Raw genomic sequence first — 13,928 nt, forward strand, 5'->3', positions numbered from 1 at the left:
GCACACTCCTGCTGCAGATGTATTACATATCACCCCAGGTGCTCTCAGCGGGGCCCCTCCCTGTAAAACACACTGAGGTCTGCTCATTGGCAGAGCCACAACGGTTTCAAGAACCCGATCTAGTCCCATGCTTTATCACAGGTAGGGGTGGATTGTCATGGGGCTGAAGAAATCAAGTGATCCAGAGGCTCTTAAAATATTAAGACTTTCTCCTTCTAAAAGAACAGAAGGGAGTTTTTGGTCCTATATACTTATTAAATCCAGTTTAGGTGGCCTAGATCAGATTCTGGTTACCAGTAATGGTTTAACTACAGGTCCAGGCTCCTAAATGGCCCTAGAGAGATTAGATTAAAATGAGAACTTCAATATAATCTACCGGCTGACTTCTTATACAGCCCCCATCACAGTCCTAAAGTTAGGAGAGGTTACTGGAGAGGTGTGGCAGCAAAGCCTATGAGCACACCCTCACTGAAAAGCAGTGTGATCCTGCCTCAGGGTTCAGCTGCAAATGTCTCTTTGGGCTGAAGAAAGAGGAGCCCTGATCCTGTTATTTACACTGCTATAACTCCATTGACTTTAGTAACTTACACCAGCATGAGAGGAGAATCAGGCCCAGAAAGGTCAGGTGGCTGGCATGGGCTGCCAGTTCATGTGTGCAGTGAAGGAAAGTGCTTGTTTAGTTTCGATTTCCGATTACAAAATCAGAGCAGTTTCTCCTCCCACCCCCAGATAAGCTATTTACATAGTACTGCACCCACTTTGAAAATAGTTTAGTCAGCCAGGGAGTAAATCTGGATTGAGTCGTTATACTCCTCCAGGGGAAGAAGAACCAATACGTAGATTGTGGGTAACATTGTCTGAACCCTCAGGGGCATCACTAGAGTAAGAGCATCTTCTCCAATGGAGTGAGTCACGGCTGTTGCAGATGCCCCAGTGAATAGCGGGATAGCTTGCAAAGAGACCATGCCACACGAGGGAGACGCAGTATGCCATTCCTGAGGAGATCATTAACGCTGGCTCCTACTCCCATTAACGTTAATGGAAAAAACTCAGATCCTCAAAGGTATTTAGGTGCCTAACCCCCATTGAAATAAATGGGAGGTATGCAACTAAAATACCTTTGTTGATCTAGGCCAAAGCTCCTGCTGAATTCAAAAGGAGTAGGATTGGGTCTGGTGCCTGGATTGAAAACACAGCCTGATTCAAAACAACAAAAATGTTGGCACACTGGTTCCACACTGAGCTTCATGCAGATTGATCTCTGCATCCACGCAAAGCGCCATCGACATCAGGGCTCACCCACATGGAGTGTAATGTAAAACTGAGAGCTTAATATTTAAAGCCTCTAATTTCATTCTCTGTCCAGTGTGACAGTAAAACAGACTTCTAAACTATTATTCCCCTTGAAAGCGTCACCTTATTATTAGGAGAACATTTTCATTTTACCCTAAAAGTAAACCAATACAAAACCCAAATAATTTCCTTACAATTAAATAGCCTCTAAACCAACCAATTATGTATGAGGACATGAGAAACAGCTGTTGTAACACTGAAGCACAAACATTTCATCTCAGCTATTTAAAGGGATAAAAGAGCCAATATTTTCATTCCCATGTGATATTATCAAGACATGATAAACAGCCATGGCTTTAGTATTAATTGCATTAATTTGTAGAGGAGAGACCACTTTAATTTGCTCCAAGCCGGAGAATAATTTTTTATGGCATGTTCTCATTCCATAAATTCACATTTGAAAGTATGCTTTGTCTTTTCTTTTTTTTTTAATGGTAAGCAATAACAACTTCAGGCAAAAAGCTATTTGAAGGTGGAATCCAGCAGAATTAAGCACTTCATCAGTCAGACTTTTCCATTTCCCCCCCTTGGACTTAAAAAATTACACACTACAGTTTAACCCTAAAATATGTGCTACCTCACTGAGAAGTAGGTGAGACTCACAAGGCAGTCAATATCACTAACATGGCTCTCAAAAGTTAGTATTTTCAGCCCAAGATTTGTGCTTCAGTCTATATTAAGACACATAAATCAAAGTAAAAATCAAGCCACTTTTATTCAGGTCCCTAAATATGGATTGAAGAGTGTAACTTTAGTACCTGACTTTGAAAATGTTAGCCTAATTCTTCTGGCATCTCCAGTTAGCAATTGTGTTTTTGTGGCATAAGTTGTGGCAGGACTAGGTGGCAAGTGGGATGTTTAGCTTCATGTGAGCTCTTCACTTACAATCTTTCCAAGAATTTGAACACATCATTTTGCATTTATTTGGTGCCTGTTATCCTAGGATCTCAAAACACATCACAACATGTACAAATCAAATCTGACAATATTCTATTAGGTAGGGAAGTATCACCCCCATTTTACAGATTGAAACACTGAGGCCCAGAGAAGTTAATGTCCTGGTTCTCATCAGTGCTGAGCATCCACTGCTCCTATAAACTACAAATGGAGCTGATCAGGTCTGAAAATCAGGTTCTAAAACCCAGATTTTTAAAGATGTCTAAGTCAGTGGCAGTTGGGCACTGAGGCCCAGATCTTCAAAGGTATTTAGGCTTTTAACTTCCATTGATACCAATGCAAGTTAGGTGCCTAAACATTTTTGAGGATGCGGGCCCTAGGCACTTTTGAAAATCCCATGAGGTGCCTTGCTGCATCTTGAGGTGCCTAAATACCTTTAAAAATCTGGCCCTAAGTGACTTGCCTCATAGCACACGTGATCTGTGGCAAAGCTGGAAATAAAACCCTGATTCCCAGCCCTGTCCTTTTATCTAAGGACTTGGAAAGTTTCCCAGACAACTGCCAGCCAGATGAAGATGTAAAAGATTTGAAAGAGTCCAGTCAGTAAGGACCAGCTTGAAAGGCTCACCCTCAAGCTGGCAGACCCTTATTAACAAACAGCATCCGAAGCGTGCTGGGGGTTCTGTCTTTCAAACATCAGTCTCTGGCAGGTAGGAATCTAACATTTTAAAAGCCTACTCCCTTCCTGGCTTTCTCGCTGTGGGTGTGCAGAGTGACCTATGTGGTGGAGGGGGTCAGCTACTCTGTCCTTCCCAAGCCTCCTACCTGCTGCTAGGGGCAAGCATATCTACTACTTTACTACTATTCGGCTTCCATTACCAGGTTCCTCTCCCTCCAGGTTCTGCATAGGCTGCAGGTGGTTCCCATGCAGCAGCTGAGTGAACTTTACATGATTTTTGTCAGTTTCACTGTTGCCCACAGGGTTCTGAATATTAATGATGAAATTGACTAGAGTCTCATTAATTTCATTCTGGTGCTGCTTCAGAAAGCAGCAGTGAACTCAAGGTGTTGTCTGACTTACCAAGATTGCCTTCAAAATGTGAATGATAGCAATGTCTTAGCAATATCTTAGACAGCTTTTAGGGGAACAGACATGTCTTCCTACTGTCCCTAGCACAATGGAGCCCAGATCTGACTGGGACTTTTGGGGGCTATCACAATACAAATAATAAGCAATAAATGTAAGGGTCAATTGCAGTGATATGTAGGGTAATTAGTACAGGTTTCAAAGTGATGTCACAATTATCTTTGCCTAGGTCTAATCCTCTTTAGGTTTCATCATTTATTGGTACTACTGTGATCCTTGTGATGGCCTCAGTACTTCAAATGCAATACAGTTTTGCTTCAGGTCCGATCATGTCCCTTTCCTCTCAATTATTCTCTATCATGAGCAGAATTTCCTGCTTGGACTTACTAGTACCTGATCCTCAAAACCTAGTTTTAACAGCTACTGCCCTTGGCACAAATGGCAAGACTCATGGGCACTTGGCTTCCCTTTTTGTCTTAAATTGGTCACTGGAAACTGAATATGCAGATACTAATGGGATTCTTCATACTCTTGACAGAAGGAACTGCTATCAACAGCTTTGGTTCATCTTTCTAAGCAGCTGACCTCTTTTCAGGGGATGATTGGAGGGTTTCATGACAGATTTACTATTTAGTCTAATCTTACTCCTGTGTTATCAGGTGCTCAACCAGAATTTTACTTTCCAGCCCCACCGCTATTTATGCTGGTCACAAATGCTACTTCCTTTGCCTGTGGGATCCTTTCTCTCTTACTATTCTAAATTCTTTCTTCAGTCGAGTTGCAGCACTTAGCTTCTACATCAGACCCTGTCCCTTTTCCTCTAGCAGTCCTCCCCAAAATCTAATTGATTTTGGAAAGGAATCGTCTTCTTTTGGCTCAGACTATAGGCAGTAGAGTCCTCAGATCAGCTTCCTGCCCAAATCAGTTTGACTGTCACCGATGAGCTCTTCACGATCATAGGTCTGGCAGGCCCTCAACTATCCTCTTTAGTAGTGGCAGGATTTTTCATCTTTGTGAATGCACACTTTGTTTTAAATTTCCCTTTTCTTCTCAGTTACAGGCCTCTCACAGACTATATTGCATCCATGTGAGGGAGGGAAAGTGAATGCTGTGCAGTGTATTCCCAGTGAAACTCAAGCCATGCAACGCTTGTTGGGGTATGTGTTTCATTACAGTCTCAGATTTGGAGTGTTGAGGTACCTCTAGAAGCATGAATGGCAGACTCAAGGAGCTCAGGGTATGTCTTCACTATCAATGTTAAAGCACTCTCCCAGCGCTATAAAACAACCACTTCTATGAGGGGAGTAGCTACCAGCACTGGGAGCTTGGTTTCCAGCACTGGTGCACTGTCTACACTGGCACTTTACTGTGCTGAGACTTGCAGTGCTTGGGGGGGTGTTTTTTCACACCCTTGAGTGAGAAAGTTGCAGTGCTGTAAAGTGCCAGTGTAGACAAGCCCTCAGTGAGGATGAGGGAGGGGAAAAGGACCCTCTATTAGTTACAGAAAGGGAGTGGAAATCAGGACTCTTGATTGCATTCCTGGGGCCTGATTCACCATGGCTCTGCATTTGTGTAGTCACTTACACCAGTGCAAAATAGGTGTAAAGCACACCATTCTGATCAATGAATTGGGCTCCTAGTTATAACAGTATCAGAGGGGTAGCCGTGTTAGTCTGAATCTGTAAAAAGCAACAGAGGGTCCTGTAGCACCTTTAAGACTAACAGAAGTATTGGGAGCATAAGCTTTCATGGGTAAGAACCTCCCTTCTTCAGATGCAAGTAATGGTAATTTCCAGAGGCAGGTATAAATCAGTATGGAGATAACGAGGTTGGTTCAATCAGGGAGGGTGAGGTGTGAACTGTATCCAACTACAGAAGCAGTTTCTCCTCCCTTGGTGTTCACACTTCAGCTGCTAGCAGAGCACCTCACCCTCCCTGATTGAACTAACCTCGTTATCTCCATACTGATTTATACCTGCCTCTGGAAATTTCCATTACTTGCATCTGAAGAAGTGAGGTTCTTACCTACGAAAGCTTATGCTCCCAATACTTCTGTTAGCCTTAAAGGTGCCACAGGACCCTCTGTTGCTTTTTACAGATTCAGACTAACACCGCTACCCCTCTGATACTGTTATAACTAGGAGCCCAATTTCCATTACTTGCATCTGAAGAAGTGAGGTTCTTACCCACGAAAGCTTATGCTCCCAATACTTCTGTTAGTCTTAAAGGTGCCACAGGACCCTCTGTTGCTTTTTATAGTTATAACAGTGAATCCACAGGGAAGTTGCTTAAGGCCAGATTTTTAAAAGGTATGTAGTTGTCTAATGGAATTCTTCTTAAATATTTGCCAGTTATGTCTGACAGTCACTGAGCAATATAACAATATTTTGTACTTACTATGTTTCACCTGGAAATTTCAAAACACTTTATTTAAAAATTAAGATAGGGGCTTCAGGACAAGTCGTGTTATCCTTGCTTGTAACGTATCCTGTACACTAGGTACATGCATTTTGTAGTAATAATCCCTGTGGGGTAAACAGGTTATGCATCATTTGAAAATGGGGAGATTGAAGCACAGGGATGGGCCAGAGCCATATTTCCAATTAGGCACAGTAGGCATGTGCCTAGGGGCCCTGGCGTTCTGAGGGCACCTAAAAGTTACAAGTGGGTTAAAAGTTTCATTTTTTATGGAAAACATAAAGGTCAGCTCTAGGTGGCGGGGATGGGGGGACGGGGAGAGAACTGAAGATGCTGTGCCTAGGGGCACACGTAAGGTGTAAATCAGGCATATGAGTGGCCTGAGGCCACACAGAGAACAGGATCCCAGTCATGCTGACTAAGAATCCCCTGCTTTAATTACAAGAACACATCTTAAATGCGTTAAGATCAATAGATAACATCATATTTGTACCAGATGGAATTATAATTCATGGCTTTGAGATTCAAAGTGCAGGAACTCTTTCCATTTTAGCCCTAGGAACAAACACTAACCAGAGGGAAGAGATACATGTGAGGTAATACAGTATTCCATCCAGTAGAGGGCAGTAGTAGAGACATATAAACCAGTCCATCTGAAAGGGGAAAGAGATTCTCCCTTTCCTCAGTTTTCCAATTTAAATCCTGATTCCCGATTAACCTGAGCAACTCTCTCTTCCTCCCCTTAGCACCAGCGCTCCCCAGACCTCTGCTCCCTTTCCCTCTGTAGCAATAGGTCCTCTCCTACTCAGGGGGAACTTTCTCTTGGATGTGTTTGGCTCAGCTCCTGCATTACTGGCTTGCAGTTAGCATAGACTTGTGACGGGCTGTTAAAAGATGAAAGGGTAGGCGCGCTTTCTTCCTTGGCTTAACGAGCCTGCCAGAGAGGATCTTGAGCCAGCTGCTGCTGCTAAGATCCCTCCTGTGCTGCTCAGCAGACATAGCCTTGAGGATTTCTCCCGCAAAGGTGGCTCGCCCTTAACACTGTCATGCATTGTTTCAGATATACCCTCCCTTGGCTCAGCTCCTAGCCTTAGGCGAACTGGAAAGCGTCTGTCCCCCAACAGACACTCCCACCATAAACAATCACTAAAGATTGAATATTGCCGCCAGGGGTGCTGGAACAGTGTGTATAGGGGGGGGGGGTGCTGAGAGCTATTGAACCAATCTGTAAACCCTGTATATGATGGAAATCACTTCAAGCCAGGGAGTGCAGCAGCACCCCTAGTTCCAGCACCTATGACTGCCATCCTAGACAACTGCCTCTCCGGCCTGTGGGCTGCAGCCAGTCTTGTTACTGCCTGTACTTGGGGGTGGGGACACTGAAAAGTACTTGTATGTTGTTGCAATCAGATTTCAGTCTCCCACCCAAGGACGCTGCTTAACATAAAACTAGAGAGACCCTCCTAGACCGTCGCTCATCAGTGCTGTGCCAGGGAAAGGGCAGGAGGGGCGACTGTGCCCCAAAGATGCTGCAAGCTGCTCTGCGGGCGATCTCTTAAACAGGCATCCCCTTGAGGGGAACCCCCCTTCCCAGCAACACTCTCACTCACCCTGTCCCCAGAGCGTTTCCATTTAATATACTACTGCAACACTGTATCCTCCGGCTGGGGGGTTATGAATGGGTGCAGCGGAAGCACCGCCCACCCCGGACGTGACGCTCAGCCAATGGGGAACCGGGCTGCGTGGATGGATGAGGTCAGCGCTGTGGTGTCGGGGAATGGAATGTGTAAGTGTAACATTCAGAACCGGGTAACGTTCGGAGATCGAACTCTGCGATCGGCGACGTTCGAACCGGGGCAGGCAGCCTCCTCCGTGCTTCGGCAGCTCGCACCTCATTGACTAACTGGGGGGGCGGGGGCAAAGAGGAGGAGGAGGAGGAAGAAGGAGGAGGATCTTCGCTGCTTCGGCTGGTTCCATCCCGGGGGCCATTCACAGAGATCGCGGAGAGAGGGGTAAACAGCACCAGAGTCTTGGAGCTCCTCTGCAGAAGAGAATAAAGAGAAATGCAGGGATTTGTAAGGTTACGGCGCTCAAGCTGGAGGATGTGATAATGATAGCGGTGTGAACCGGCGCTGGCTGTGAGCTGTTGCTGACTTGCTCTGGAACCGGGGAGCTTGGTTATTGCGGGAGTGTTTTGGATGAGTTGAAGTTGCTGCTGTACCTTGATCGTTTGCAACACTAGAGAGAGAGAGAAAGAGTGGGGGAGGGGAAATACACTCCGTCTTGCAACTGATTGAGGGGTGAAGGAGCTGAATTTGGTGCTTATTTCATTTGTCTGTGTCTGTGTCTGTGGGTGCATGCAAGAGAATTCCCAGCCCTTTGCTTTCCAAGCCCGGGCTGGGCGTGAATTATTCGCCTTCGCTGTTTCTCTCTCTCTCTCTCTCTCTCTCTATTGTGCGAGCCAAAGATGAAAGACAGAAGGGGAGAAAGTTAAAGAAATCGCCCACATGCGCTGCATCAGTCCAAGGCTTTGGGAAAGGAATAAAGAGAAGGTGGTAGAAGAGAGTTTGAAGTCTTTGCAGGCGGGAAGATGGCGGACTGGAGCTGAAAGTGTTGATTGGCAAACTTGGGTGATCCTTGTGTTTATTTACAATCATCTTGACCCAGATAGGACACATGCAGGCCAAAAAACGCTATTTCATCCTGCTCTCAGCTGGCACTTGTCTCGTCCTTTTGTTTTACTTCGGAGGCTTGCAGTTCAGGGCAGCGAGAAACCAAAGCAGGAGAGAGGAGCACAGTAGCAGGAATGGCTTGCACCACACCAGCCCGGATCACTATTGGCCCCGATTCCCGGACGCTTTGCGCCCCTTCATTCCTTGGGATCAATTGGAAAACGAGGATTACAATGTGCACATTTCCCCTAGGCAGAAGAGAGACGCCAATTCCAGCGTCTACAAAGGCAAGAAGTGCCGCATGGAGTCCTGCTTCGATTTCACCCTTTGCAAGAAAAACGGCTTTAAAGTCTACGTGTACCCGCAGCAGAAAGGGGAGAAAATCGCCGAAAGTTACCAAAATATTCTAGCAGCCATCGAGGGATCCAGGTTTTACACTTCCGATCCGAGCCAAGCTTGCCTGTTTGTTCTGAGCTTGGATACCTTAGACAGAGACCAGTTGTCACCCCAGTATGTGCACAACCTGCGATCGAAAGTGCAAAGCCTCCACTTGTGGAACAATGGTAGAAATCATTTAATTTTTAATTTATATTCCGGCACCTGGCCCGATTACACTGAAGACGTAGGGTTTGATATTGGCCAGGCGATGCTGGCTAAAGCTAGCATCAGTACTGAAAACTTCAGACCGAATTTCGATGTTTCTATTCCGCTCTTTTCTAAGGATCATCCTAGGACAGGAGGGGAGAAGGGATTTCTAAGGTTTAACACCATCCCTCCTCTCAGGAAGTACATGTTGGTATTCAAGGGGAAAAGGTACCTGACAGGGATAGGGTCAGACACCAGGAATGCCTTATATCACGTCCACAACGGGGAGGATGTTGTCCTCTTGACCACCTGCAAGCATGGCAAAGACTGGCAAAAGCACAAGGATTCGCGTTGCGATAGAGACAACACCGAATATGAAAAGTAAGTGACCAGTGCCCCTTCTGTGTTTGCCTGCCTAAGGTTAGGCCAGCTTTTTCTGGCCTCTCGTGTTCTAGGCAGCTGTCAGCTATCTGCATTTTTAAATGTGCTACAGACTTTCAGGCCACAGGAAAACCATGATTTTTCTTTTCCTGCCCTGAAATTCTTTCCAGCTGTTAGTAAGTTACTTAGATATACGGGGGCATAGGGGTGGAAGCACCTCATTGTGGAAAATATTTCCAATGGGATGCAAAGTCCTGTAGGTTCTCCTGGGTTTAGCTAGACCAGGAGCTGACGACCTGTGTGCGCACTCTTTGGCTTTGCAACAAAGATGCTGCTAGAGGCTACCCTGATATCTGGCTCCACCATTCATTCATCATTTTGTCTCTTCAGGGTAAACGTTCTCTTCCTTCCTAGCCCTGAAGTTAACCACCTAGGACAAAGCTCAAAGAGAGCTGATGACTTGTAGAGTGTGTGTGCAGTGATTGTGTGTGTGTGTGCGTGCACCCAGTCTTGTCTTTCTCAAAGAGCATTTGTCCAGTGACAGGACTGAGTCTGTGATCTGTAGAGATTGGGGTGTAGTAAGATAGCTCACAATCTTATTTCTCTAGATGATACAAATGGGTAAAGGAGGAAAACCCCATAGATTCTAAGGTCCCTTGGTATTTTTCCCCATGTTGATAACTCTTTCCAGTGGCTAGGGACAATTTCTGTATACTCTGTGTAACCCTTTGATTACCTTTCTTCTTTTGGTGCTTTGCATACTGCCACTGTGGGCAAGTTTAACCAGATGGTTTAGATGGGTACTGTATTACTCTTCTCCCCAAATATCCCTTGCAATTATGTAGCTTGTATATGTAGCTGCTGAAAAATCGCTTTCAGGAATTACCTCTAGAATGGCAATACTAACTAGTCAATTTGAAACAGTTAATTTAAAAGCTGACCACTGCTGTGGGTGCTCCAGAGCAAATATTCCCATGCAAAAACTGCATAGTCTGTTTCCATGTAACAGAAGTTTTTAAAAAACAGAACAACTTTATATTGCTGAGTTAGTACTATCTAGAGCTACATCAGGAACTGCCAAAGGCTGGAAGAGTTTGCAATGGATAGTGAAATACAGTGTGGGAGAAAAATAATCCTGGCAGAGGGTAATGAAGAAGTTACAATGATATTAATGCTGACCAAAATTTCCAACTGGCTGCCAATTTCTCTTGCAGCCATTAGCCACAAAGTTTGAAATAAATGAATTAGCTAATGCTGAAACCCAGGAAAGCTCTGTGCTTTCTTTGATATGAACATGATCAACCTACTGCTTATTTTAGAGCCCTGTAAGGAAGTGGTGTGGAGCTTCATAAATACTTCTTGGCTTTTTATTTTATCCACTTTCTGAGCATAGAAAATTGATAATTTTTTAGTATGAATAACATGTAAAAACCTGGGGTAAATCCAGATTGTGTAGCTCAAATCAAGATGTTTACACATTTGACTCATGAACTGGGATTTCCTTTAAATTGTGGATAGTAACTGATGTCTTCTTCATAAAACAGAGAGAGAAAATGCCTATAGCCTTCAGAGATTTCTGGCATATGCTTGTTTAATCTGAGTGAGTCTACACTTTTCATGTCTGTTAGCCACCTTGCTGAAGTCTGCAGAATTCACTATGGTTTAAAGTTTTGTTAGATTCTTAAAACACAAAAAAATACCAGTCAAAGGTTTGACTATTGGGAACTTGAATTACCTGGGAACCTGAGCTTGTATTATTTACAATGTCTGTGCAGGTCAATTTCATTAAGGAGTGTACAACATGCACCTTATAGTACACATTAATATTAATAAAAAACACACCTGATGTGTAGTCTTTCATATCTAAGAAGTATAGGGATCCCTGCTAGTCCACTTCAGTGGCAAGTGCAACTCTATCTGGGGTAGAGTGCAGTAACTGTTTAACATTGCACAGCAACGCTATGCAATAGTTTAAGACGGGACGTGGAGATAATCATAGTTATTTAAGATTGCAGGAGGAAATTTAGGTTGGCTGAATGTAGTTGTTGAATTGGAATTGTGGTCAAGATACTGGGGCTAATACCCCTGTGAATTACCATAAATGGTTAAGACCTTTTAACTTTTTATCTTATCTGAAAGACCTGCAAGAGCATATTGCTGTCCTTTAGTACAATGCTGAAGCATTGATTCAGTACTGATTTATGGCAAAGTGTGCCACCTACTGAATACCACTTCCTGTAGCATCCTGAGTTTTGCTTTTCTCCCATTCAAATACTGATCATAGCTGACTCTGTTCAATGTATGAAATCTGACAAGGTCACATCCTGAGGCAATTATGGCTACAGGCAGCCAGTAGTATTTCTTACATGTAGAATATATAACATATATCTATATATATATGTAAATATTGTAACAGGTAGTCCTCTATTAGCTGTAACTGAAACTGCACCTGAGAAAGATAACATTGCACAAGGCTATACCAGTTAAAGAAGAAATTTGTTATGATTTTAAAACTAGGCCTACGCTAGATCTAAATTCATATTTACATGACTCTCAGGTCAGACCAAGCTGCTTTTGTTGTGCAATTTTTGGATAGGATTAAGCAACATGTCCTCATGGTTTTAAAATGATGTGCCTTCTCCAAGAATTGTGTATTAGAAATGGATTAGTTTGTCCATAAGGAGTTGGCCAAGTCAAATATTTCACTCTCTGTGTCAGCTTCTGTGCCACACTTTTTTTTTTTTAAATTTTGCTGTGGCATTTATACTGTCTTGTTTCTGTGCTTGTGTTCATCACATGATCCCCTTCATATAGTACTGATCCATACAAGTGCAGAAGTATTGATCTATGCAAGGTGCATCATGAATGATTTGAGCTTGGCTGTAAGAAGAATCTTTGTCAAGCCAGCTGAGATGATTGGACTTAAAATCTTGATGATGTCATATCAACAGAGTAAGGTTATGATTTACATTTATTTCCAATGTAAAATGTCACTTTGTAAAAAAGGTAATATTGACATTATTTGCAATGAAATTCTGCCTGGAGCAAAATTATTAGGGCCCGGTAAAAGCAAGATCTACATCTCTACAGAATACAGCTTCTCTCTTTTCTCCCCCTACCCTTTCCCCAAGAGATGAGAAAAGTCAACTGATGATTTCTCTATTTATGTAAAGTGAAAAGTGCACCTTATTCCATTGAGAAGGGGGACATATTTGGCTCAGTCTTCATAAGTTCTATTAAGAGAGCCATCTGTATGTGAGAGCTAATTAATTTTCATCAAAGTTATGCATCTCGGCGGCTAAAGCTGATGCAGACTAAGATGAATTGCATTATCGTGATTGGACTATTGCAAACAGGGTTTTTAAAAATACTTTCTGTATTCTGTCCCTGAATCTTTTCATTAGGGTTGACTTCTATAGTCTGTCATTAGAACCACTCTTTTTTTTTTTTTTTTTTTAATTCCTTTTCAATATGATTTTTTTAAATTTTAGCTTGATACTTTCCACTTTTGGAAATGGTTAGGTGCATACATTGAAAGGAACAGGTGCCATGTTTATTGAAGGTTAAAGAGAGGCCATTTAAAGGTGGACTAAACACTGTCTTTTGACAAAAGCAAAATTCATGGGTAGGTTAAATTAAATGTCAAGTTACTTTCTGGAAGGTAATATTACAGATTACCATTGATGTGGTCAGAAAGGTAATAGAGGACACAAATGCAAGCTGCATGTCTGTCCTAATGTAGCCAGAAGCTTTCAAGACATTTTCTAAAAACTGAAATCTTTCTAAGGTGGAAGATAGCAATGTCTGTAACCCAACCTATCTTTGCCTTTTTGACTCTGGATAGCCCTGACCTCACATCTTTCAGAAAATGGAGAAAGTAACAGTGATGGTAGTCACATGTTTAGGGCCTGATCCAAAGGTGACTGAAGTCAGTAGAAGGCTTTTCCTTGACTTCACTGGACTTTGGATCAGGCCCTTCATACTCCACCAATGGTAAAAAGGATTAGATCCTCCTATGTGTAATCAGGGATGGAAACTTCATCAATGGAAAAATCCATAGATTCTCTATGAGAGAGAGACAGAATACATGTAGGGCCATCTTGGCTCTTGTAGCCTCTATGAACTGATCAGAGCATAAGCAAAGGGAGACATTATTCAAACCTTCGCCTGCTATACCTGTCAATCAGCCAACGCCCAAATACAGGATACATTGTGTGGCCGCAACCCAAAATAAGGGACACAGAGAAATGCTTCATGCAGGGAACGGAAAGTGATGTGGGATCAGTTCCACCAAATTGGTGTGGAACATATACCACTTTGAGCCTGAAATGAGGAACATTTTAGAGGCCCGTAAACACCCAGCTGAGCGCTCTCGTTTTTAATACATGGAATATAGGCTTAAGAGACCAAAATCCAACTAGACATCTGTATATGCACCTATAAATATGTGGCATCTCTCAAGATAGTACCAACCTATTGCATGCTTATGATAGATGAATGTATCTCTACATATTTCCATTCATTTTTAGTATACC

General features: G+C 43.2%; 1 protein-coding gene across 1 annotated transcript in view; it reads left to right on the forward strand.

Moving 5' to 3' along the window:
* Positions 1-7,537: 7,537 nt before the first annotated feature.
* EXT1 (exostosin glycosyltransferase 1) overlaps positions 7,538-13,928 on the forward strand; it is a 255,642-nt gene continuing 249,251 nt past the window's right edge. The window contains exon 1 of the mRNA XM_054018406.1: positions 7,538-9,393. Within this exon, the coding sequence (XP_053874381.1) occupies positions 8,432-9,393 (962 nt within the window). The 5' untranslated portion in view covers positions 7,538-8,431. The remainder of the gene's footprint in view (positions 9,394-13,928) is intronic.

The sequence above is a fragment of the Malaclemys terrapin genome, chromosome 2, assembly GCF_027887155.1.
Source record: "Malaclemys terrapin pileata isolate rMalTer1 chromosome 2, rMalTer1.hap1, whole genome shotgun sequence".
NCBI lineage: Eukaryota > Metazoa > Chordata > Testudines > Emydidae > Malaclemys > Malaclemys terrapin.